Here is a 24,550-nt window from a genome sequence, read left to right on the forward strand (position 1 = left end):
AGGACATATTATTTTTCCGTAGTTTATTAATAAGTTGCAGCTATCCCAAAAAGATCCCTAGTTATTCAAAAAATAAATTTAATAACTAGTCGAGTGAACTGTCTTGTCCAAAAAAATTTACTCTTTCTAGTTAAGATTATGTAATTATTTTTAATAATGAATGTGATTAGTAATTGATTTGATAAGATTTTACGCATGTTAGAGACATTACTTGATGTCATCATGCTTTATTATAATATTTTCTCCAACAATAATTGCATGCTCTTATTATGTTAGCGGTTATAAAGATATGTGTAGTGGTAATGGCGATGATAATGATAAATGAGAGGAGAATTTTAGGAATGAGTTTGGTGAATAAAATTTAAAAATATATCTTTAATATACTCACAATTATTGAGATTTTCTTAGATTAGTATACACCAACAAATTTTCATTATCTATCGCGAATCTCAGGACATAATGCAGATCTCGAGATAATATTTTGAGTAAAAAATACTCAAATCTCGATAAAAAGTCATAATGAGCTTTGATTCTAGAAACTTATAGTTAAGCTGATCAGCTCAAAGAGATGGATCCAATAGTACCAAAATTAATCCAATATGAACAAAATCAAACTCTAATCAAACAATTAAATCATTTATGAGTTTTTCCAGACACATTTTGAAGGTAAAGTAGATATTGAATTCGACGAGTTTATAGTTGAATCGAACATCTCAGCGAGACAAAGCACAAAACCACTCCATTTCGACATCATTAAGACACTCATTGTCCATCAGTCGTCGTATGATAGAGGGGAATCCTTCTAAGCCGACGCATCAACCTCCGGGCACTTGGATGTTAAATGTTGTATTTTTGGACCTGTACATGGACCTGGGTTGGGTGATATGGAGTGTAGGCGGACATGTTGCGAGCTACAACTTGCAGGGTGTATTACAACATTTTACATTCAACCATATTTTCTAAATTCAACCACATCGGGAGTGAAGTCCTAATTCACGATTGAATTTCAAATGCAATGTTATTTTAGATTTAATTTCAAATTTTTCCGAACAACAATTGAATTTTCAAAACCTCTGCATTATGCACACTCCTAATGTCAAAGATGTTTAGTCCGCATAGTTCATGAATACGACTCACTCTAAAAAACATTATGAATACGATGCACTCTAAAAAAAATTAAATTCTTCAAAAATATGCTTCGTGTTGTTGTATATAGGGAAAAAATTTCCCCAATAATTTACCTTGAATCTATTTTAATTCCAATTTAATACCAAAAAAAATTCTTAGAACCCTCACATTTATTCATATATTACATGCAACCAAGCAACTTAAAATAATACAGTAATGTAATATACTATTTTGTAAGAATAGAGAGAATTTATTATTGAATTTCGGGCTAAATGCAAAGCGTTAGATTTTAATTTTTTGCAGGCATGCCACATCATTTATGTATGAGAAAATGTACTTCATTTTTTTAAGGACGAACTTAAAATTTTAAATTTTATTTCGAGATTACTGAGGACTGCATATATTGCATTCATCTCAAAAGAAATTAAAAATTTTGAATCCATTTCAATTAAATTTTCATTGGTTCATCACCACATACAAATCCAAAATTCTCCAACTTCATCTTCCCTGAGGAAGACAAATCATGAGATGAGACTGAAAGGAAAAAAAAATGGGGGCATTTAAATGCATGCCACCCAATTCTTATGTATTTACATCTCCAACATCAAAATATAACCTTTTTACATTCATAGTGCTCATCACATCAAAAATATCACCATTTCATCTTTAAAAAATTTGATATGCATATTTTTTTGATCCATGGTTGGAGGTGACATGTATGTAAAAATCGAAGTTTGGGAATTGGATATGTAAATTGGTAGAAATTGAGTGGATGTATGCAAATCTTCAAATTAAATGAGTTCCATCAATGAGGAGTCCATAATTATATCCAATAATCACTTCAGCTTTTTCAACAGCACCCCGGCACTTTGAAGGGCGAGCCTTCGCTTTTTGGATCGTTTTGTGCCCACTGCGGTACCTCACGTTTTTTGGTTCCCACCAAATGATTTCTCCTTCCACAACCCACAACTGAAATCAATCAATGGTAGCCTCTAGAAGTTCTAGATTGATAAAGTTCCAACCTTCCCTTAGCCTCTGGTAAAATAAGCTCCAATTCCGGATCTTGAATTGCAGAACACTGTTTCGAAGCCCATTCCAGCACGGTGAGGACCTCCTCCATGGCCAGCTCCTCGCTTTCGGGAACATGGAGAGCAATGTAGCTCAGCAGCACGAGAGCTGCAGTCTGCACCATCTGTTCACCAAAATAGACGAGTTGGACGAGGTGCTTGACTCCTCCAGCATTAATAATGGCTTTGGAATGGTCGACGTGGAGGTAATTATCAGTGCAGGCAAACTTGGCGAGAGCAATGGCTGCTTCGCGCATCACAACACCTTCTTTCTCGTCCAGCAGCCTCACTAGTGGCCCGATGATGCGTTTCTCGGTGGCTCTGAATGTTCTCGACAAGCAACCAATGGCGGTGATGCAGGGCACTAGAAGGTCATCGTATTCCGCCTTCTCGATGACGCGGAGCAGCTGGTCGACGATGGAACGAGCGGTGGGGGAGGTGGGTTTGAAGGCGGAATGGCGGAGAACAGCATCCCCTTCAGCCACGCGGGCGATTTCCATGAGAGCCATGGCGGAATTGTATCGTACATCATCTTCCCCCTTCTCGAGAAGAACGGCGAAGCAGAGAAGGGCTTTTGATTCGGTTATGATTTTGCATATGGCGGAATTTCCCTTTGCGAGGTGCCATAATGCTCGGGCAGCCATGGCTTTCATGTAGGATTTAGTCGCAGGGCCCTCGAATTCTCTCCCCCTGGTATTGGAACCGGTGAGGTGTGTATGAGGCTGCCGGACATTGGCGCCCTGCATCTGGTTCCTTCTGGCCTGGCTGTCCAACGGATGGCGAACTAGGGTTTGCTCCGACGACCCCTTGGACGGATCGGCGGCGAAATTAGCCATGACGACGGTGTGGATTGAGGTGACTTTTGGAGGAATCGTGTACTTGGAGTGCTCTTCGACTGTCTCGAAGGCGAGATGGCCAACGAGGAGGCGGACGACGTTGTTCTGTGCGAAGACATCCTGACATTTCGGGTGATTAGCGGCGAGCTCGGAGACGGCCCATGCGACCATGGCCTGAACCCTCATAGGGCTCTCCTTAAGCACCTTTGCGAACACAGAACAAACTCCGGCGAGAATCATCTGCTCCACGCTCTCCGGATCTCGGCCGAGAAGACCGAGAGCACGAGCTGCGTTCTCCTGTCCCTCAACCCGGCCATCTTTCACGAGGCGGAGAAGATGGCTGACACCATCTTCTTCAATAATAAGCCTCCCGAACCTTTCGTTGTCTCGCGCAAGTGAAACAAGGCTGGCTGCAGCGTCGGCGCGGGCTTCCAGGTTACCAGTATGCAGGGTGGCGATCTGCTCCCATATTAAGAACAGGATGGGTTCGTTCTGAGCGATGGGAGGAAGACCGAGGCGCATATCGCCTTCCTCGTTGCCGGCAGCCGATACTCTAAGGAGCCAAGATACGTCGCCGATGGAGTTATCGAGGCCGATCAACATCTTCCGGAATGCGCCGGCGGGGATTAGGATGAACATTCGTTTCATCATCCCGTTGGCGCGGCACTTGGCGATGAGAGATAGGGCTTTTTCGAGGACTAGTTCGGTGTCATCCATGATCCGACGAGCTGGACGCTCGTAGAGCTCCGCTCTCGCGGCTTGCCGGAGAAGAGCGGCGAGGCGTTCGGTCTTGGACTTTAGTTCCTGGCACTCGGTTCTGAATGAATGAGCATCGTCGGCTAGTTTCGTTACCTGGTCGGCGAGCTGGATCGGCTTCGCTAAAATCTGCATGACTCCATCGCCCATCATCTTGCCGGATCTCCTGCGCTGCTGTTTGCTTGCTGGTTTTTGAGTTGAAGAATGAACGGAGAGGAGGGTTTGGAGGAGGAAGACGATTGTGGGTTTCTCGGGGGATGTGTGAAGGAAAAAAAGGCATTTTTTGTTTCAGTATTTTCGGATCCTATTTTGTTATTATCGATTTTTGTCTTTATTCGCAGAATATCTAAATTGTTTGTTAAAAAGGCAGACAAACATATTTGCAATATTATCCAGGGCATAATGGTAATATCAAAAATAGGTAGAAATGGGCAAAAATCAAGGAAATAACAAAAATTGAAATATGACTTGACACGCAAATTAAATGTTTTCAAATAAAAATCATTTGTTATTTGAAATATAAATTTTTTAGTCACTCCAAATTAAATAAAAATTTAGAAAGTGAGTTATGTAAATAATGGTGTTTAATTACTTATAACTTATATATAATTTTGAACGAATCAACAATCATTCTTGTTCATCATCAATCATCGCCGACTGCCACCAATTTTCACAAACTATCACTCGTGAATGCATAATTAAATATTAAATTGTGATTATTATAACCAATGTTGCTATTATCCGATCTTTGTAACTTACCTAATATTCACTATTTTAAATTAAGAGTGTAATCCTATAACTAAAATATAAAATAGATGTGCAAAATCTAGCATTTTCTTTTCTCTTTATAGGATTTTTATATGAAAAGTATGTTTCCTATTATCACTTACATCTACAAGTATTAAATCTTTGTATAATGTTAAATTATTTATTTATCACTCAAAAATCTTAAACTAGAAAAATATTGCATCAGAAGTTCTCGTACAATTTTGTATCAGGACTCCAATCAGATCTGTCAGATATATAGCCAAGCCTCCCACATTAAATTAATTTTTTTTTTACTAAAAGGACTTTCCTGTACACGTGATATGTTCTCGTTATATTCTGATACAAAACTACAATATTTTTTCTTTAAACTCATGTAACAATAATGTTGAAATGTATGATGTCAAATTTGGCCAAACTCATCACATCTTTTAATAGGATGTAGATCAGGGAACGGCGGGGTGGACACCGTCGATTGCTTCTCTTGTGGCATCGCTGAGCTAATCCTAAACCTACCCCTCCTCCTCTTTTCTTCCTTCCGGCATGGCGGTGGAGATTCTGAACCATAATCTGCTGGGAGCCGTAAGTCTTTTGTTTCCCCCGCTTCCCCATTCTTATTTGTACTCCATGGCCTCTTTGCCTTACTTGGCGAGGGTTTAGATATTTCCTCTATTGTTTCATTTGGAGTTGTTTGTGAAGGAGAGGATAAATTTGAATTCAAGCAAGAGAATGGCGCGAAGTTTATGTTGGTGAGTGGAGATGGAGGGTTTATTCGCTATTTTCAATTTCTTGCTTAACAAAGCCTAATCAGATTCAGGAAAATGAAATTTATTACTTATAACATGGACTAGTCTGAAAAATTTGGTTGAATGTATGTAAAAAGGTATAGGAAGTGCAGAAAGAGTGCAGATTCAGGTATGGATACAATATTTTTGTATCTGATGTTTTCTTAGAAAATTTCCTTCTCCTTAGTAATGATATCTAGAAAATTTTTAGTTGATATATTAGTCTTCTTATAATTGGATTGTTGTGTGCATGGTGATCATGAGTAGCTATTCGTAACTTATGTTGTACTAATTCTCCTATATATTTTGAAGATCTGGCAGCCATCAAGATTTAATGCTCTTGGAAGAATGTCCCGAGGCAAGTTTTTTTTTTCTTCTAAATCAATATTTTCACCATGAAAGTTCTTTAGCTCTTTTTGCAGTCTCAATCTTTTTGCTTTAAGAATTTTATTTCGTTTTTAAATGTTGTTCTATAATCAGGTCGGAATTGTAGGCTGTGCACTAATAACTGGTTTAGGGGCTCTCAATTTCAGTTCGCTGTAAGAAAATTGCTAGCATCATGCTGCCACTCTACTATTGAGGCGAAACAGAAAAGCGAAAATAAATCTTTGATCCAATTTCTGAGGAATAAGGAAATCATTCCCGATTCAAAACCTCCAGACATGAAAGATTTAAATCGTCTATATCAATTTTTTGATAGGAGGTATGGTTATAGATCCAACATTTTGTCAATAACTCATTGATCAAGAAGGAGATTAAACATGAAACATAGATTTATGTTTCTTCTTCCATTGTTGTTTGCTATGATTGTTAAGCGATATGACTTCTATCAATATCAAATTCCCTCAGTCGAAAGCTCATGGTATTGACTGGAGCAGGATTAAGCACTGAATCTGGAATTCCCGATTACAGAAGGTATTCACTTTATATATTATGGCTATTAACATACATGGCACACATTTCTTATGTATTTACATATCTTTGATCTAAAATTTCTTATTTACGCACATATTACTCAAATCTTTAGTATCATATAAAAATAATACTATTACCACCTTTTAAAAGAGAAATGACTTTTCATGCATAGGTTTAAAGTACAATGCTATGTATGTAAATATGAAAGTTTAGTTGTGATGTATGTAAATACATAAGGTTTGTGTTCTCGTAATTTCCCTATATAATATTGTAGATTTAACCATTTTGTATTGGCATGACCGACTTAACTTTTATTCTTTTATGTGCTAACTTCAATAAAAAGCTCTATTGCAGTCCAAATGGCGCCTATAGCTCTGGTTTTAAACCAATTACTCATCAGGCAAGTATCTTACTTACATATGCTATCTATGAATGCCAAACTATGTTATTTTGTAAGTTCTCTTAAAGAAATGGAGAGTGAATGCTATTTTTTGTTATGCATTTTTTTTCATAAAATGATTCAAGTTCTTTTGGAAAGATATATAAATTTACAAAATAGGTGGTCGAGGCTTGGCATGAGAACTCTTTTCACATAATTTTTTCTCCATGCTTGGGCATTAGAGGGCATGTTCTTTTGAAGAACCATGAGTACAAATTTGTAATAATAAGCATTTTGTGAGAATATTTAAATCTGTGTTGATCAACAACTGACTGTTGTAATCAACCTGAGTTTTAAAAAGTTACCGTTAATGAATATAGTGTGCGCTTCTTCTGTTAAACAGGAGTTTGTCCGCTCCAGTCATGCCCGCAGGCGATACTGGGCAAGGAGTTATGCTGGATGGAGAAGAGAAGGTTTATTGCTGCACAATATTGCTGCACATCCTAGTGAAGGTCATATTGCGCTAGCCACATTGGAAAAAGTTGGTCGAGTCAATTTCTTGGTCACCCAAAATGTTGACAGGTTGAACTGTTATTCTTATATTATAATCTCTCATCTATAAAAAAGACCTTTTGATTGTTATCATGATATTCATTTATATATCAGGTTGCATCATCGCGCTGGCAGTGAACCTCTTGAGCTCCACGGTACTGTTTATACTGTAGTGTGTTTAAATTGTGGCACTTCTGTTGACCGAAATTATTTTCAAGATCAAGTAAAGGCCCTCAACGCAAAGGTATGACCTTTGATGCACGTCTTGATTGTTCAAAATTATGAAATTTCAAGCTATTTTCATAAGCTTATGACTGATAGCAATACTTGATGACATATCAATCACTTATATATTCGATGCATCAAATTTTATTTGGAATTTGAATTTTCATGTTTAATAACAAATGTGCTATTGCGTGCATGTGTGTGTGATCTCTTTGTGAGGGTTGAGGTTGTTTTGGTTTGCCTTATAATGTGATGCAGGGCTGCTGGGAGTTGAACCGACCTTTGGGTTCATCAGGGAGGCTGAACCGGCTGGCCCTAATTAGGGTTTTGAGAGCTGCCGCCTCCTCCTTCTGCACGTCCTGTTGAGATTTCTGCTTAGACAGCCACCGATATCCCTCTTTTTCCTTCTAGGGATATATTCGATGACGAGAAAGTGCTCAAACTGTAACTCGCCTCAAGGAGGTGTATATCTTTCCCTTTTCCGTTTGCTACCACTGCTCCGATAGGCCTTCGGTCACTGTTCCTGCACATACCTGGTCCCAACCCCACTCACTACAAATCTTTTTCTCCTTGCTGTTATCACCACCCTCCCTCCTCCTCCCTCCCGTAACTCCCCTCCTCCAGCCATCCCTTACAACCGCTTAATCCCTCCCCTTCCCAGCCGCAAGTGACCCGACCTGCCTTCAACATCCATTCCGTTAGTTTCCATCCTTCAGCCATCGTGTCACTTGCATTCCCCCAGCTTGTCTGTCACCTCACTGCTCCAATCCGCCCCATCTATTGTACTGGTCTCCTCACCCCACTCACCTTTCTTCAAATTGCCTCCAACATCCATCCCCCACACTATCCGCCGTTGCTATACCTGCTGTCTGGCTTAGCTCAAGCGGGCATCTGAGTTGTGTTATGTTTTTTTTTGTTTTTAAATCTTGTTGTAACTCTTTTGAATTTCAACAATAATATTTGTATTTCCATTGTGATTTTGGGTAACTCCGTTGTCATAGCACTTCACATTTTGTTACACATTACCCTCCTAAAAAATTTGGCCCCAAATACATATTTTAGTTCCATAATTTTGATGTAATTTGCGATCTTCTCTTCTTTAATAACATATGCTGCTTTGCATCCTTACTGATTCTTTCAAAACACTCTAATAATAGTAGTTGAAGGGTGATGAAGAACATCACGATTCAAAATATGCTTGAGTACATATTCATAAATCAATTTTTTTGGATCAATAGTGGCCCAAACTGAATTATATGAGAATCATTTTGCATGTAGCGTTATAAGATGAAGGTGTAAAAATTATTACACCCTATAAATATTGAAGGACCAAGCGGTTAAAACTCTGTCCACTCTTTCAATCACTTGAAAATATCCAATTAAACAAGTTTGAAGGTTACACTTGCAAAAAATGTTTTAACTCCATGTAGAAGTGAAATCTTGAGAAAGCAATCAACTTCAACCTTAAACTCAATCTCATTGTGCTTAGGGTACATGTTTTTTTGTATGCTCCTGATTACAAATCTGATGGTTCTTTTCGATAACTTGATCAACCAACTGAGGTTCTAGGAATTTTATTTCACCAACCTCAAACCAACCTTAAAGAGATCTACACTTTATATCATAAAGAACCTCAAACGAACTTACCAATAGTAGCCTAGAAGCTATCTTTACAGAGGAACTCAAGAAGGATGAAATCTTCCTAGCATCCACTTTAAGAATATAAATTTTCAGCAAATTTTCTAATATTTAAATACACACTTCCACTGAACGTCTATTTAAGGATGAAATTCAATGCAAAGTTTCTCGAACTTTCTTTCATAACAGTGTAAAAGTAAATTTTATATCTCAATATGATATGATAAGAATTGAAACTTCATGCAGTTTAATGATATCATTCATATAGATATTTGTTAGTTTTTTTCTACTTTGTAATTCTATTTGTTCTGTAGAAAATAAATAACCTAATGAGGCTGCTAATCACATTTCAAATTGCATCATAATCTTGTTTTGGTGTAACGAAGCAAATTACAAAATCTATTGCATCTCCTTATGCTTTGAATTTGAAATAAAAAGATTCTACAATAGACTATTAGGTCAGTCATACTGAACCATGATCATCTAATAAGTCAAACACTTAACTATAAAGTTTGCTATATAGTTCTTCATACGAGCCCAGTTAAAAGGTTTTTATGGTTTTGGTACGTCTTAGCATGTTCTGAATGAGTAGAATATAGCATATTGTGTGTTTCACGAAGTTTCCTCTATCGAAATACCATCTGATTAGGAACACAAATGATATTTAAATCTCAATGTACCTCTATAATTAACAATGAACTTGGGTTTTAATTCATATTGAACTTGCCGTCTAAGCTGTGCTAGTTTCTTATCATTCATTTGAAGTGTACAAATTGGATCTACTCGTTTTGGCTGAATACTCATGTGATTATAATAAAGTTTTCTCCTGGATTTACTGTCTCAAGCTGAAATCACTCTATATCAAGCAATAACTGTTGTTCACAAGTAATCATCTAAGCTCCATGAGTTGAATATTTTATGCTGAAAGTATTTGCGATCATATCAACCTTACTCGGGTTGTATCAAATTTGTAATTCATATTTCTTTATCAACTTAAGATATCTCTTTTGCCTCAAGTTCAACTCTTTTTGAGTAGAAGTTTTTTTTCAAGCTCTTATGATCAATAATAATCTCCAAGTCAGAGGTAGTTCTTCTCATGTGCCTTAAACTACTTGGCATCATAAGCCATCCCTCCACTGTGTTGCATAGAAGGCGACCTAAACCTTGTTGCGAAGCATCACTATAGATCAAAAATCTATTAGTGCCAAAATTAATGATAAAAATAGGAACTGACACTTCAAGCTCAAGATGAGCTTTCATATGTGTATTTATATTTAATTTGTATTGGTTCTGCCTAATTGAATTGAACAAATACTTAACCGAGTTAAAAAAAATTAAATTTTCTAACGGCTACTTAACTTTTTATATTATTAAATAGTTTTTCAAATATAAACAAACAAGTAATTTAATGAATTTGAAATTGATATCTAATTATTTGCCACTAATTATATAAGAGATAAAATAAATCATGAGCAATTTTTTTGGTTAATCATATAAGTTAAATAAGCATCGGCCGTTTTATCGTTCGGAAGGTCGTCGTTTGAATTTAAATTTAATTATATATATATATATATCTAACTATAAGTTTAGAAAATAATATTATGTTAGTTTTAGAAAAGTGAGACCGAGCAAACCTCACATATTTGATAGTTTAGATGACTAAGCGTGACACCACAAGTAGTACACTATCCCGAATGATATGCATATAACCTATTGGTAGGCTTAACCACCTAAGCTAAAATATTTGTGACATCTGTTTGGTCTGCGAAACCGTTTTTTATAAGCCGACACGTTCTCCTATTTAACACGAGAGATTAAATAAGGTTTATATTAAACTGAGTTCTTAAGTTTCCTATAAAGGCAAACACCTATAGTTAAATACATCTTAAATGACCGAAATCACTTAAGAAGACTCTCGATTATGATCAGTGGTTCTATCTTCAATATTGCTAAGTTTAGGTTTTCAAGGTTGAATGTGAGGAAATCAAAGGTGAAGTGCTCAAAATTGGAACAATTATTTTCAGAATTCAATGGAGTAAAAGGTAGGGGATGTCACAGATCCGGAGAAATCCTGGTGACTTCCCAACTATTCTACGATTGGACCTTAACTCTAAAGAGGCATCCTACACCTTGTCGTCGTGATCTCGTTCATCGAAAAGGGGCATTCGAATTCTTCCAAGTCCTATAAAGGCAAACACCTATAGTTAAATACATCTTAAATGACCGAAATCACTTAAGAAGACTCTCGATTATGATCAGTGGTTCTATCTTCAATATTGCTAAGTTTAGGTTTTCAAGGTTGAATGTGAGGAAATCAAAGGTGAAGTGCTCAAAATTGGAACAATTATTTTCAGAATTCAATGGAGTAAAAGGTAGTGGATGTCACAGATCCGGAGAGACTCTGGTGACTTCCCAACTATCCTACGATTGGGCCTTAACTCTAAAGAGACATCATACACCTCGTTGTCGATCTCGTTCATCGAAAAGGGACATTCGAATTCTTCCAAGCAACAAAGATTGAAGTATGCAATTCATAAAGATTAAAATATCCAATTTTGTCTCAAATTAAAGCTTCCATAAGGTATGAGTCCCACGCAACACAAAGGAACCCAAACAGGTGCCCACAACTAGGAACAGGAGGGGGCCCAAACAATTCAGCGCCCGGGGAACTAGCTCAAAACAAAGACCCTCTAATAGGTGCTCTCGGGTAGGGGCAGCAAGAAATAAATAACCAAATCAGGTGACCACAACTAAAGGTTGAGGACAACCACCTCCAACAAGCTCGCGAACAAGGGCAGCCGGGGAGCAGACCAAACCCAAGCCAGTCCCCAACAGGCTCACGGGCAGTGACAACAAAGAGGGCAAATCGGGCCCAGGCAGCACACCCAACAGATTCACAGGTAGAGACAGCCAACAAAGGGGAGCCACCAACTAACACCCAAGCCAACATCTGACAAACTCGTAGGCAAAGACAGCAGGAAAGCCAATGTACCCAACAAAAAAAAATCCATAGGCAAGGACTCATGACCAGGAGCAATAAGGGGCAACTGAGTCATAAACAAACACCAACAGGCTCACGGGCAAGGCAGCCAGGGGAAGCCACCAGCCCCAACACAAAAAGGGTCAAAAATAAGCAACATAATTAGATGCTCTCGAGTAGGAGCAGCAAAGGGGAAGCCACCAACCCCAACACAAAGAGACAAATAACATAAACAAGTGCTCTCGGGTAGGAGCAGCAAAGGGGAAGCCACCAACCCCAACACAAAACACTCAAAAGGTCTTGAAACAAAAGGGAAATCATGCATTCATATTTTGAACAACTGACTGAATCGAGCCTCCAAAGCAAACTGCAAAAGTTTCCAAGAATTCAACTATTTCGTCCAACATGTGTTTCAAATAAGGAAACAACAACAAAGAGCAAAACCAGGGCCCCAAAAACCAAAAGGACTCGCCTGTATATGCTTCAAACAGAGGGGGCAATAGAGTAGCATCAAAACCAAAGCCCCAACATAAAGCTCCAAAGCCAAATGGAATCATGCGAATGTGTTTTGAACAAAGGCATAACAGGGAAACAAACCAAAATCGAACAACCCCTAGAATAAAAGAACCCAGCAACTTTAAACTCCAACGACCCTAAATTCAAAGAATTCATCAGCATATGTTTCGAATAAAAGGAGAGGCAACAAAAAAACACAAAACAACCCCCCCCCCCCCCCCCCCCCCACCCCAAAAAAAAAAAACCATAACTTTCTTCTCCACCTCCTAAGCTTAAGCATTAAACCAGTACAACCAAAAAGAAACCGCAACCCAGAGGGCTAAAATAACCCTGAAATCCCCCACGTTAAACTAAGGCAGCAAGGAAAACCGCAGCCCAGAGGGCTAAAACAGCCCTCAAACTTCAATATACCATAATAGATATGATAAGAACATAAAGAAGGAATTAGCACATATATAGGAATTGAATCATGCCTTTCGTGAGTCTACATTTTCAGTTAAATATCATGGAGTATTTAAAAGAAGCCTGACAACATGCAATTTAAACTAAAGTCAACTAAAATCCAACAGTTGGCCACTATTCCAGCAAGGCCTGACAACATGCAATTTAAACTAAATTCAACTAAAATCCAACAGTTGGCCACTATTCCAGCATTAAATACTAGCCAAGATAAATGAAAATCCAAAAGCTAACAGTGATTCCAACATTAAATATCAACAGAAACAAAATAAACCATCTTATGCATGCATTCCCCCTTTTTTCTTATAGAGAAAATAAACATAAGTACAACCACTGTCGAACAGAGAAAGAAAACAGGGAAAGGGGGAAAATGGGTACCTCACTTGAGGCTTTGCAAACAACAGAAGAAAATCATCAACCAGCTTTTATAGACATAGAAGAAGGAAAGAAAAGCTCGCGAGACTTACCCGGGCGAAGCCACCCCCGACAGATAGAAGACTGCACCGAAGAAAATCATCAACCAGCTTTTATAGACGTAGAAGAAGGAAAGAAAAGCTCGCGGGACTTACCTGGGCGAAGCCACCCCCGACAGATAGAAGACTGCACCGCAACCAAGGCTACAGAGGGAGGAACTACCAGGAAGGACGGAGATTGCCACATTTGTAGGTTTTCTCTTTTTATATTCTTGTTTTTCTTCCATGATTGCAATGAAAGATTCTCTTTTTTTTTGTCTCGTGGCAAATGACTAGATCTCTTTCATCCTTCTGTGATGTTTTTGATGCTTCTCGTTGTGTTCTTATTGATTTTTTCCGTAAACGTTCTTTTATTTGTGATTTATTTATGTTATTGTGTTAGCTTTTGATTTATGATTTACTCATGATCTGACCAATTAGGATGTTAAAGATTCTTGTGATGTAGGACTTCTACATCTTGCATAGTGGAACGAGTGAGTTAACACATGTTAACCTAGTGGAATAGACATATTGTCATTAGGTAATTGCAACTTATATAGGTGATCTGCAGAGTCACGAGAAACGCTGCATGTTAAAGTCCCGCTTAACTGTAATATGGTTTATAACTGCTCTTATAACCTAGACACTGGCTAATAAGAACGTTATCCATGATTAACAACTATCACGTAGGGGAATTCATAGAAACAAGGCGTGAGAACATTACATTTGAGTCACAGAAACATTTTTCTTACTTTGATGAACACTAAAAACTCTTTGCTCTCTGTTGTTCTCTTTCTTGTTGTCTACTTTGTTTTTTTTGTTGCGTTAATTATAGACCTTCATTCTTGAACTTGAGATCACGTCAAGTTCGGGTCAGTAGTTTAGTAAACTAGAGCTTCCCCGTCAGAAACCTTTTTGACCCTTTTCTCGTAGGATCGATATAATTACTCTAAAATCTATATATTACTTGTCACATATGCATGCGTGATTGACCAACTTGTCTTACAACAATTTAGTCATCAAAATATATTATTAAATCATGTTTTCTTTGTTAGAGGGTGTAATTTATGAGTATTGTTTTATCAAATATCCAATATATCTTATGAGAAGTCAACCAAGAGTTACTTCAATGTGAGTAAAGCCGGTGAGGATTTTCAGTCCACAAGCACCTTTGCTTTTTGCTACAATTTTTTTTAAATTTGATAAGGTTAAGATGGCCTATTATCATCACCTTTCTAGAAAACAATACTAATAATACACGTGAAATTGATGAGCACAATTTTATCCCATCTGGATTTTGTCCATGAAAGGTACCCATGAGCCTTTTAAAGACTTTTAACACTGTATACACCAAAATTTTCAAGACGAATCAAAAAGTGATCAGATGACTAAGGATGATGACTCAACAATCAAAACATTGAATTCAAGGAACTTAATCTGAATTGGTCATCTGAAGACCAAAAACCTGATCAAGTCAATCAACTTTCAATACTAATGGATCCAACCGACAAACTTTTTTTTTGGCTCCCACTATCGAGGCTTCCTAAAAGGCCGACCTATCGTGACTAGTCGACTGATCTACCTCAGTAAAAGTGACCATCACACAACCATTCGCTTTGGCCGATCGAGCTGACGCACTTTGATCCACCGATTGTTTCTAATTATAATGTAAATCTGATGTTAATTATCACATTAATTGTATTAAACACGGGTTCCATAACCATCCCCCCTTTCCATAACTATGTAAGCTATAATTAGGTAGTCTAACGGTGAATAAAATGACTTCTTCCCCCGACTCCCCTCCATAAAATTTTGTCTGCAGTGCTCTTTCTCTACCTCTCTAGTTCTCCTTCGCTCTGCTCTAACTCTTGGGGCGTGTGTTTGCGAAACGTAATTTGGGATTTAACACCTTAAAAGATAGTGCAGTGAACGTGGACATGTCACAGATGAGAAACGGAGTAAATTATGACGGAGAATCCTCGCAGAGAGACATGATATCCATGGAATTCAATAGAGAGATTGTACGTCGCGGCATAAAGGAGGAGGTCCAGGCGTTGCGAGCGCAAATAATGGACTATTTTGAAGCTCTCTGGGCGACCATGACTCAGCAGAAATTCTACCGCCACCCTTGGAGAGAGAATCTCGATAAACTCTCCCCAGGGAGCTCCCCTCGACAATCTACCAGCGCCCAACGGTCAGGTCGGTGATTGACCAACCGAAGAGCCGGGGGATTCCCAACTGACAGACACATCTACACCGGTAGTCCAATTCCGGGTCGATCGACTAGGAGCGCTTGCCCGACCAGCTACAGACAACACTTTCTCCCGTAGAATCCTGGAAATCGTACCTCCAACGACACTGAGAATTCATCACTTTGATCCTTATAGAGGGAAGAGTGACTCGGTCGACCATCTAGCTTCTTTCGAGTCATTGGTCGGAGTTCTGCAGATCGATGATGCCATGAAGTATCGGCTCTTTCTGACTACACTCAAGAAGGCACATTCCAGTGGTTTAACAATCTGTTAGACAAAATCATCACATCCTTCTTCGAGTTCCAAAAGCTTTTCCTAGCTCATTTTGCTAATTTGTTATATAAACCCTGCTCCAGATCAAGTAGGGAGAGAATGAAAGTCTGAGAACTTACATCACTCATTTCTAGAGAGAAATATTGGAGTTAGAAAACCTGGAGCCCCTCATCGCTCAGATTGCCCTAAAGCAGGGAATCCACAACAAGCGATTCAAGTACGACCTGAACCTATTCAAAACAAGAACCTTCGTGGAGGTCTTGGAGTTAGTTAATGACTACATTGTTGCTGAGGAAAACCTTAAGTTCTCCTAAGAAACCAAACCAGAATCGTCCGACCATCGATCACAAAAGCGAAAGGGTCGAGGTGACAGAAAAAGGCTGAAGGGCCATCGGACCCTCGACAATCTATGGGTCGATAATCTTCGCTCCCGTGATAACAGGGGAGGCAATCGGGGCAATAAGTGTCAGAGGTACCATCCTGACCGATGGACAACACAATATTATGAGCGGTCGCACTTTCTGGTGTTGGAATCCCCTTCAACTTATAATGATATCTTTGGCCGACCACTGCTAGATAGCTACCAAGCAATGGTGTCGACCTATCACATGGTTGTGAAATTTCTCGGAGATGGGGAGATAATCATTGTTCTAGGGAACCAAGAACAGTCGAGGATTTGTTACCTTCGAGTGATTACTAGTGTGGACCACAATCCGCTTGACATTCAAACACAAAAGAAAGGGGGTCTCGAGTCCAATAAAACCATCCTCTAGATGCTCGCAATCGACGTGAAGGAACTCGATAAGATTTTTCTAATAATTGAAAGCTTTGATGCAGGACACAGGGATCCACTGATCCGAACTCTTCGCACACACCGGGATTTCTTCGCTCGGACAACCGCGGAGATGATTTGAGTTTCGAGTGACATCGCATGTCATCAGCTCAATATCCGACCGTTTTCTCGGCCAATACAACAGAAAACTCTGATCCTGCTTTGGTCAAACCGATAACAACGGAAGTCCAAAAATTGAGGGAGGCAGGCTACATCCGGGAGGTACAATATCCTACCTGGCTCTCAAACGTAGTAATTGTGTGGATGTGTGTCGACTTCACTAATCGAAACATCGCCTATTCGAAAGATACTTGCCCCCTACCAAGGATGGAGACTCTGGTGGATGCCACAATCGGCTACTCAGTAATGACCTTTCTCGACGTATTCTCAGGCTGTCATCAAATAAAGATGCATCCAACCGATGCAAGGAAAACCACCTTCATTACCGCATAGGGAGTGTTTTGCTTCAACGTAATGCCCTTCGGGCTAAAAAATGTTAGGGCGACCTACCAACGTCTCATGAATGTATTATTTCAAATCAAAAAGGAAAAATGTTGAGGTATATGTCGATGATGTCTTAGTAAAGAGTAAATCGGCCGAACAACAATCAAAGCATTGAATTCAAGGAGCTTGATCCGAACCAGTCATTTGAAGACCAACAATCTGATCGAGTCAATTGACTTTTAGCACTGATGGATCCATCTAGCGGACTTTTTTACGGCTCCCACTGTCGAGGCTTCATAAAAGGCCTATCGATCGGGGCTTGTCGACTGATCTTCCTTGGCAGGAGTGACCAGGCACCCGATCACTTCGGCCTACCGAGCCGAAGCACGCCGATCTGCCAATCGTCGTCGTACCTCATTCCAGTTATAATGTAACTCTGGTATTAATTAGCACATTAATTGTATTGAAGACGGTTTCCATATTCGTCTCTCCTTTCCATAACTATGTAAGCAGACTCTTATAAATAGGGAGCCCAACGGTGAATAAAATGAATTCTTCTCCCGACTTCTCTCCATATAATTTTGTCTGCATTGCTCTCTCTCTCTCTCTCTCTCTCTCTCTCTCTCTCGTTCTTGTTCACTAAATTCAAGCTCTCGCGCGTGTGTTTGAGGAAAGGCAGTTTGGGCTTGAACAAAGACTTAAAAGAATACCCGAATATGTGAAGGTATTCCAGAGAGCATTGGTGTTCTGGGTTTTTTTGACATTTTTATTACATTTTATATTTTCATACATTGAAACTGCATTGGAAACTGATCTTATTTCTCCTCTCTATCAAGTGTCCCAGACTACATGCTCGTCTTTGATGTTCAATATTGAACTAATTATTACCATCATTCAGGCCAACCAAACTGATCTATTTGCCATTGTTAATTGTTGGATGTTTAAACAAATCACAACTGTTTGAAAGTTATGCGGAGCTTGTGCTGTGCTGCATCTTTAGTTCATGGTATTTGCTTTGTTGCTTCCATTTGGATTTGACAGATGTCTATTGTAATATACACATGATTTCCGTTACCATGCTGGTGCATTTAGTTATCTAGTAGAGTGTCAAAAATAGTTCCTTGACTATATATATGGGGCCATTTTAATCCCAAAGTCTATTAAAATGTTAAACTAGTCCGCAAACTTTTTAAATTTGGGCTGAAATAGTTCCCACGGAGACTATTTCAGCCCGTATTAAAAGATTATAGGACTAAATCAACACTTCTACAGACTCAAGAACTAAATGATGTCCTGCAAAGTCAGGGATTATTTTTACACTTTTCTCTTTAGTTATTAATCTAGGAACTGCGCATGGCTCATTTTAACCTTGATGTACATATTTACTTTCTTACTTCTTATCATTATTAACCATAGTTGATGTGAATCAATGTTCTGATTTTATTTCTAGCATTGTTGCTCTATATATACATGATGATGATCAATATTTGCTGCAGTGGGCTGCTGCTGTTGAAGGATTGGAGGTTGGAGCTCCGGGTTCAGATAAGAACTTTGGCATGCAACAAAGGCCTGATGGTGACATTGAAATTGATGAGAAGTACTGGGAGCAGGATTTTATTATTCCCGATTGTCATCAATGTGGTGGAATGCTAAAACCTGATGTAAGCATCTCTTTCTAGACCGAGGATAGGAGTCAACATTTGGGACTTGTTTTATTATTTTTATTTTTATTTTTGTTTTTTTTCTTTTTAAAAATTTGTTTATTTAGTGGGTTTTGTCCTTATTTTTATTTTTAAAATAAATTAACATATTTTTGAAAATATTCAAAACAACTTTTAAACATTATGAGTATTTTAAAATATAAATCATATTTTAATCAAACATATCAAACTTATTTTGTTTCAAACTAAAACATAAATAAAATAAAATAGCAAATAACAAATAAAAAACATAAAACAAAAATAGGGGCCTGTTGGGTCTCACTTTTGATTTTTTTTTGTTTTGTTTTGTTTGTATTTTTGCTTAAAATGAAATATATTTATTATGTTATAATATTATTAGTTGTTTGTGAAAATAGTCAAAGCAAAAGAAAAAAAAACAAAATTGATCCCCCAATCAAGTTGGTCTTTTTTATGATGACTTTGGCTAACTTAATTTCAGTATAATTGACCAGTTTGCATTGGCAAAATCACAAAGAATAAATCACATTCTTTTTAAGAGAGGAAGCAATTCTCAAAATATCGATACAGATTGATAACTCAAAGAGATGTTTAATTTCCATATTTACAACGACAATGAACCTTTATCCCACTAAGTGGGGTCGGCTGCATGAATCATTTTTCTCCATTGCGTCCTATTGAGTGTCATATTTTCATTTAATTCTAATAGTTTAAGATCATTTTTTATACAATATGCCCAGTCATTTTAGGTCTACCTCTGTCTTTCTTAACATCTGTCAAAGCTAGAACATCTACTCTCCTAACTGGATTGTCAGATGGTCGACGTTTAATGTGACCAAACCAACTGAGAGGGCTCTCCTTAATCTTGTCCAGCACTAGAGCTATTCCAGGACTCTCCTTAATCTTGTCCAGCACTAGAGCTATTCCAACCATATCACGGATATATTCATTTCGCGTTTTGTTTCTAAGTGTCAAGCCACTTATCCATCTAAGCATTCTCATCTCAGCAACACTTAAACTTTGTTTTATGCTTCTCTTTTAAGGCCAACATTCTACGCCATAGAGCATTGCAGGTCCCACCAACATCTTATAAAATTTTTCTTTAAGTTTAAGCAGTACTTTTCTATCACACAATAGCCCTGAAGCATTTCTCTATTTCAACCAACCAACCTGAACTCTACTAATAACATCCCCATCTATATCACCTTCACTTTGAACAGTAGACTAGAAATATTTAAAATGTTCACACCTTTTAATAATTTGATAACTCATAGTTACAACTGTACCACTAAAGTTACTACTACTAAAATTACATTCCATGTATTCAATTTTAGTTCTACTCGAACGAAGGCCTTTAGACTCAAAAATAGACCTCTGTAATTCAAGTTTTCTCAAGTGTTTACTGAACTCTTTCTCTAGTCTTATCCACAAGAAAGATATCATCACAAAAAACATACACCAGGTACATTCTCCTGAAAATGTCAAGTAGGATCTTCCATAACTAAACCAAAAAACATAGGGCTTAAAGATGATCTCGGATGTAATTCAATTCAAATTGGAAAATACTTGGTCAATCCTTGTCTGTTCGAACACAAGTAACACCTCTATTATATATATCTTTAATGACTTGAATATAAGTCAAATCAACACATTCATTTCCAGAACTCTCCAAAGGACTTCTCTTGAAACCTTATCGTAAGCATTTTATAAATCAATAAAAATCATATATAGATCCTACTTATTCCCTCTGTACTTCTCCATCAAACCTATAAATAAATGTATAGCTTCCATAGTAGACCTGTTTGACATAAATCCAAACTGATTACGAGAAACCTTTGTATCATTTTTTAACCTATGTTCAATTACCTTTTTCTATAATTTAAAGTATGACATATCAACTTAGTTCATCTATAATTTGCACACCTTGTGCGTTCTCTTTATTCTTAAAAATGGGGACCAAAATACTCTTCCACCACACCTTAGGCATTCTTTTAATTTTTAAAATAATATTAAAGAGTTTAATTTCCATCTTTATTTGAGAAAAAAATAAATGAATTACCTGCTTGATATTTGAGTGCAGCTTCTATTTGATAATGATTAGTCATTGCACTTTGATATATTATTGCTAATTTTGAATTGAATAATTTTCTTTACAAGGTGGTGTTTTTTGGTGATAATGTCCCTAAAGACAGAGCTGACAAAGCAATGGAAGCTGCAAAATCATCAGATGCTTTTCTTGTGCTGGGTTCATCACTAATGACAATGTCGGCTTTCAGGCTTGTAAGGTACATTTATGAAACCTTTGTTGGTATTTATGTAAATCTTCATCATCATCTCAGCGTTGGTATATTCAACTTTTTGCTACTGGGTCGCTTGTTCACTGAGAAGTACTTCTCTACTGTGGACAAACTGCTGCATATTTTCGCAATAATTGGGCCTGCTTTTGCGTGCCACTAAAATTTAGGGAAATTTACATACATACCACATAATTTTTATGTATTTATATATCTAACATTCAAACTTTGATATTTATATTTATAACACCTTGGTATGATAAATCTATGCATGAAATGGTGTCTTTCACTTTTAAATAGGTAGTTATGGTGGTATTTTTGATATGATGTTAAAGATTTGAGTGGTGTGCATTTATACATGAATATTTTGGTGTTGTATATGTAAACGTACAAGTGGTTTGTGGTATTTATGTAAATGCCCCTAAAATTTGCATGTTGCTGAGATTCTTTATGTTCTGCAGTTGGATTTTTGAGTACCTGAACAAGTCCAAGTGTCCAACTCCGTTTGTATAACATTGATGCAAATATTTGTTCTTGCTGATGTAAATGATAAAGCACTCAACATTTGCGCAAATAGTAATTTAGTGAGCACCTGATAAAACATTCTGCATAGAAATCCACGATTGAGAAAAATCACACATTTTCTAAAATTACACTGCAATAAAATTCAAGATTGAGAAAATTTTGAATTTATGTTTCTATACGCCCCAGGTACCCCTTATTACTGTAGTCGCCATCTAACATGATAAGATATCAATGCAATGTGTGAGTTAAGTTGCAGATTGACTGATAAAATGATATGAAACAAATGATGAACTAATAACCTTTGAGATTCGAATCAAACTATCTCAGCATAAATCCTAGAATTTAACACATAATGCAATTAAATTCATACTTTTTGAGGAATAAGGGGGTGTTTAGCAGCATAGTTTTAAAAAGATTTAGCATGGATTTAAGGTGAATCCAGCCAAACACCAAAAAAAAAAAAAAAAAAAAAAAAAAAAAAACCAACACTCCGTTAAATCAAAATTTCTTGCCTTTCGTTTGTGTTTTACTCGTTTCGTCTCTTTTAAGATGTAAATTTGGATGTATTATATCTTATTGCGGGACAAATATTCTATTTAACGAAAACTAGGTTGCCGCCAAACACGGCGTAATTGTGATTTAAATCTTATTTTCACAGAGCTGCTTATGAAGCAAAGGCTGATGTTGCAATCGTCAACATCGGCGAAACCAGAGCTGATGATTTTGTTCCTTTAAAAATCAATGCCCGAGTAGGGGAGGTAGGTTGGCTTCCCTTATTAAATTTTTATTTGTTATTCTTCATATAGCCCCCATTTTGCTTCTTTTTTTTTTTTCTGTTATTCTTTTTGGATTTGCAGATACTTCCCAGATTACTTCAGATGGGTTGCCTTAGCATTCCCTGTATCAGTTGAAGAACAAAAAGCATTTTTCCTAAAGAGATTCAGCGTCAAGAGGTCTGCTTTTCTATGTTCCTTGTTTATATTATGTATATTTCATCAGAGCTTTCATTTCTTAGAAAAATTTCATGTCAGATAGTTACCAAGTGAAACAAATGTGCATCAGGGTGCTTGTGTCCTTTTGGGAAATTTACATAAGTAGGACACAGTTCTTATGTATTTACATATCTCCCATCTAAACTTTCTGAAACTTTTATAGTTACATATATATAACATTTTGGCGCATTAAAATTATGCATGAAAATATGTACCTCGCTTTTAGATGGTGATAATAGTGTGTTTTATTTCTGAGAGTGAATAAAATAGAAAGAATATCAACATTGGAAGACACCATAATTTTAGGAGCATTTGCTAAATACCACACAATGCTTATGTATTTACATATCTAACACTTAAACATTCGCATTTATATCGATACCACTTAACTCTTAACATCACATCAAAAACACTAGCACCGCTATTTTTTAAAAGTGAAATACACTTTTTTATTTTATGTATAGGTTTATGATGCAAAAGAATTGAGGGTAAATATCAAATTTTAGGTGTTAGATATGTAAATACATAAGAATTGTGTGGTACGCACCTTAAACAAACCTGATGATTAATCTCTAAAGCATTTAATTAACCATCAATATCTGATTAGTTTATAGTAATTTCATTAATGTTTAATAAATTTTACCTTTATTATTTTTTACTTCAGCTATAAATTTTAGGGAGATTTGTGTATATATCATTGATTTTCTTAATTTATAAAATTAAAAATTTAAAAGTTAATTTGTTGAATCTATAAAAGGAATATGGAAGAAAAAAAAAAAGATAAAAAAAGACGGCAGTCTTATTATGATTTCATCTTCTTGTAATTGTGCTCTTCGAAAGCATTCTTATCGTTCTTTATACGAGTTCTTCGGCCTTTAAGCAAAGACTGTATTTTTTATTAATAATAATAATAATAAATAAATAAATATACAAAATTAATTATAAAAAAAAAAGATTTCTGATGTAAGCTGATCAAAATGAATTTTACCCATATAATATTTTTAGAAAATTTGCGTGATATTATTATTATTTATTTTACTAGGATAAAAATAGATAAATCTTAATTCTATCACCCAGATAATTATATATGACTAACTGTGTGGGGCAATATTTGCATACAGACGATGCATGCAGAGCTCTGTGCGTAATAACCTCTCAATAACCTCCGTGGGCTATTAGGAAGTTATTAAATTATTAATTTTAATAACATATAAACACAATAACCTTCAAATAATCTGTACGAGTTCTATTTTGATGTTATTCATAGGTTATTACAAAGGTATTATCGGGTTAATTGAGTACGCAGCTCTGCAAAGCTGTGTGCGTATTCCGTACGCAAATATTTCTCTTGTGTGTGTTCGTTGTGGCTCCGTTCACGATGTGATTTTGCTATAATAAATTAATAACACATTATTAAATATATGTTAAATTTTTTTTTATTAGCAGGAAAAATGTAAATTTAATAAGTATAGAATAATAACCAAAAAATGTTACAAATGCCTGAATTTGGAAGTATATTCATTAAATAATAAAGCTAAGAATCATGAAGGCCTGCAAATATATACGTTGAAAATATCCATGTCCCTTTCTTTTTTCTTTTTTTTTTGGCTCGGAGAGAGAGAGAGAGGAGAAAATATTGCATATTTAATAAGTATATGTATGTACGAGCAAGTTTGGATGAAATGGTCAAGTCATCATAATTTCACCCATTAATGACTTGACCGCCACTCCATTTAATAATTATGCCGCTCTTTGTAAGTATATACTTAATAATTATGCAATATTTTCTCGAGAGAGAGAGAAAGA

General features: G+C 36.8%; 2 protein-coding genes across 3 annotated transcripts; one reads left to right on the forward strand and one right to left on the reverse strand.

The window, feature by feature from the left end:
* Positions 1-1,800: 1,800 nt before the first annotated feature.
* On the reverse strand, positions 1,801-4,052 carry LOC110020097. The gene has a single exon (XM_020718075.1). It carries the CDS (start codon positions 3,938-3,940, stop codon positions 2,108-2,110), a length of 1,833 nt encoding a protein of 610 aa, XP_020573734.1. The 5' UTR covers positions 3,941-4,052; the 3' UTR covers positions 1,801-2,107.
* A 953-nt stretch (positions 4,053-5,005) lies between these two features.
* LOC110020047 (NAD-dependent protein deacylase SRT2) lies at positions 5,006-22,957 on the forward strand. Of its 2 annotated transcripts, none has more exons than XM_020718017.1 (11): positions 5,006-5,134; positions 5,659-5,695; positions 5,818-6,040; positions 6,187-6,252; positions 6,607-6,652; positions 7,035-7,213; positions 7,298-7,427; positions 18,751-18,915; positions 21,091-21,218; positions 22,411-22,510; positions 22,610-22,957. In XM_020718017.1, the coding sequence occupies exons 1-11, from the start codon at positions 5,096-5,098 to the stop codon at positions 22,661-22,663; spliced, it is 1,167 nt and encodes a 388-aa protein (XP_020573676.1). In that variant the 5' UTR covers positions 5,006-5,095; the 3' UTR covers positions 22,664-22,957. The 2 variants fall into 2 exon arrangements, with proteins under 2 accessions (XP_020573676.1, XP_020573675.1); XM_020718016.1 differs by having other exon boundaries at positions 5,650-5,695; positions 22,610-22,956.
* The last annotated feature ends 1,593 nt before the right edge of the window (positions 22,958-24,550 follow it).

Source organism: Phalaenopsis equestris, unplaced genomic scaffold (genome assembly GCF_001263595.1).
Source record: "Phalaenopsis equestris unplaced genomic scaffold, ASM126359v1 Scaffold000090, whole genome shotgun sequence".
Classification (NCBI taxonomy): Eukaryota; Viridiplantae; Streptophyta; class Magnoliopsida; order Asparagales; family Orchidaceae; genus Phalaenopsis; species Phalaenopsis equestris.

Excerpts from the sequence above, each read along its gene's own strand:
- LOC110020097 (XM_020718075.1), bottom strand. The coding sequence starts at position 3,940 with ATGATGGGCGATGGAGTCATGCAGATTTTAGCGAAGCCGATCCAGCTC.
- LOC110020047 (XM_020718016.1), top strand. The coding sequence starts at position 5,096 with ATGGCGGTGGAGATTCTGAACCATAATCTGCTGGGAGCC. Across the intron at positions 5,696-5,817 it reads TCTTGGAAGAATGTCCCGAG|GTCGGAATTGTAGGCTGTGC; the intron begins GCAAGTTTTTTT and ends TTCTATAATCAG. Across the intron at positions 6,653-7,034 it reads TTAAACCAATTACTCATCAG|GAGTTTGTCCGCTCCAGTCA; the intron begins GCAAGTATCTTA and ends TCTGTTAAACAG.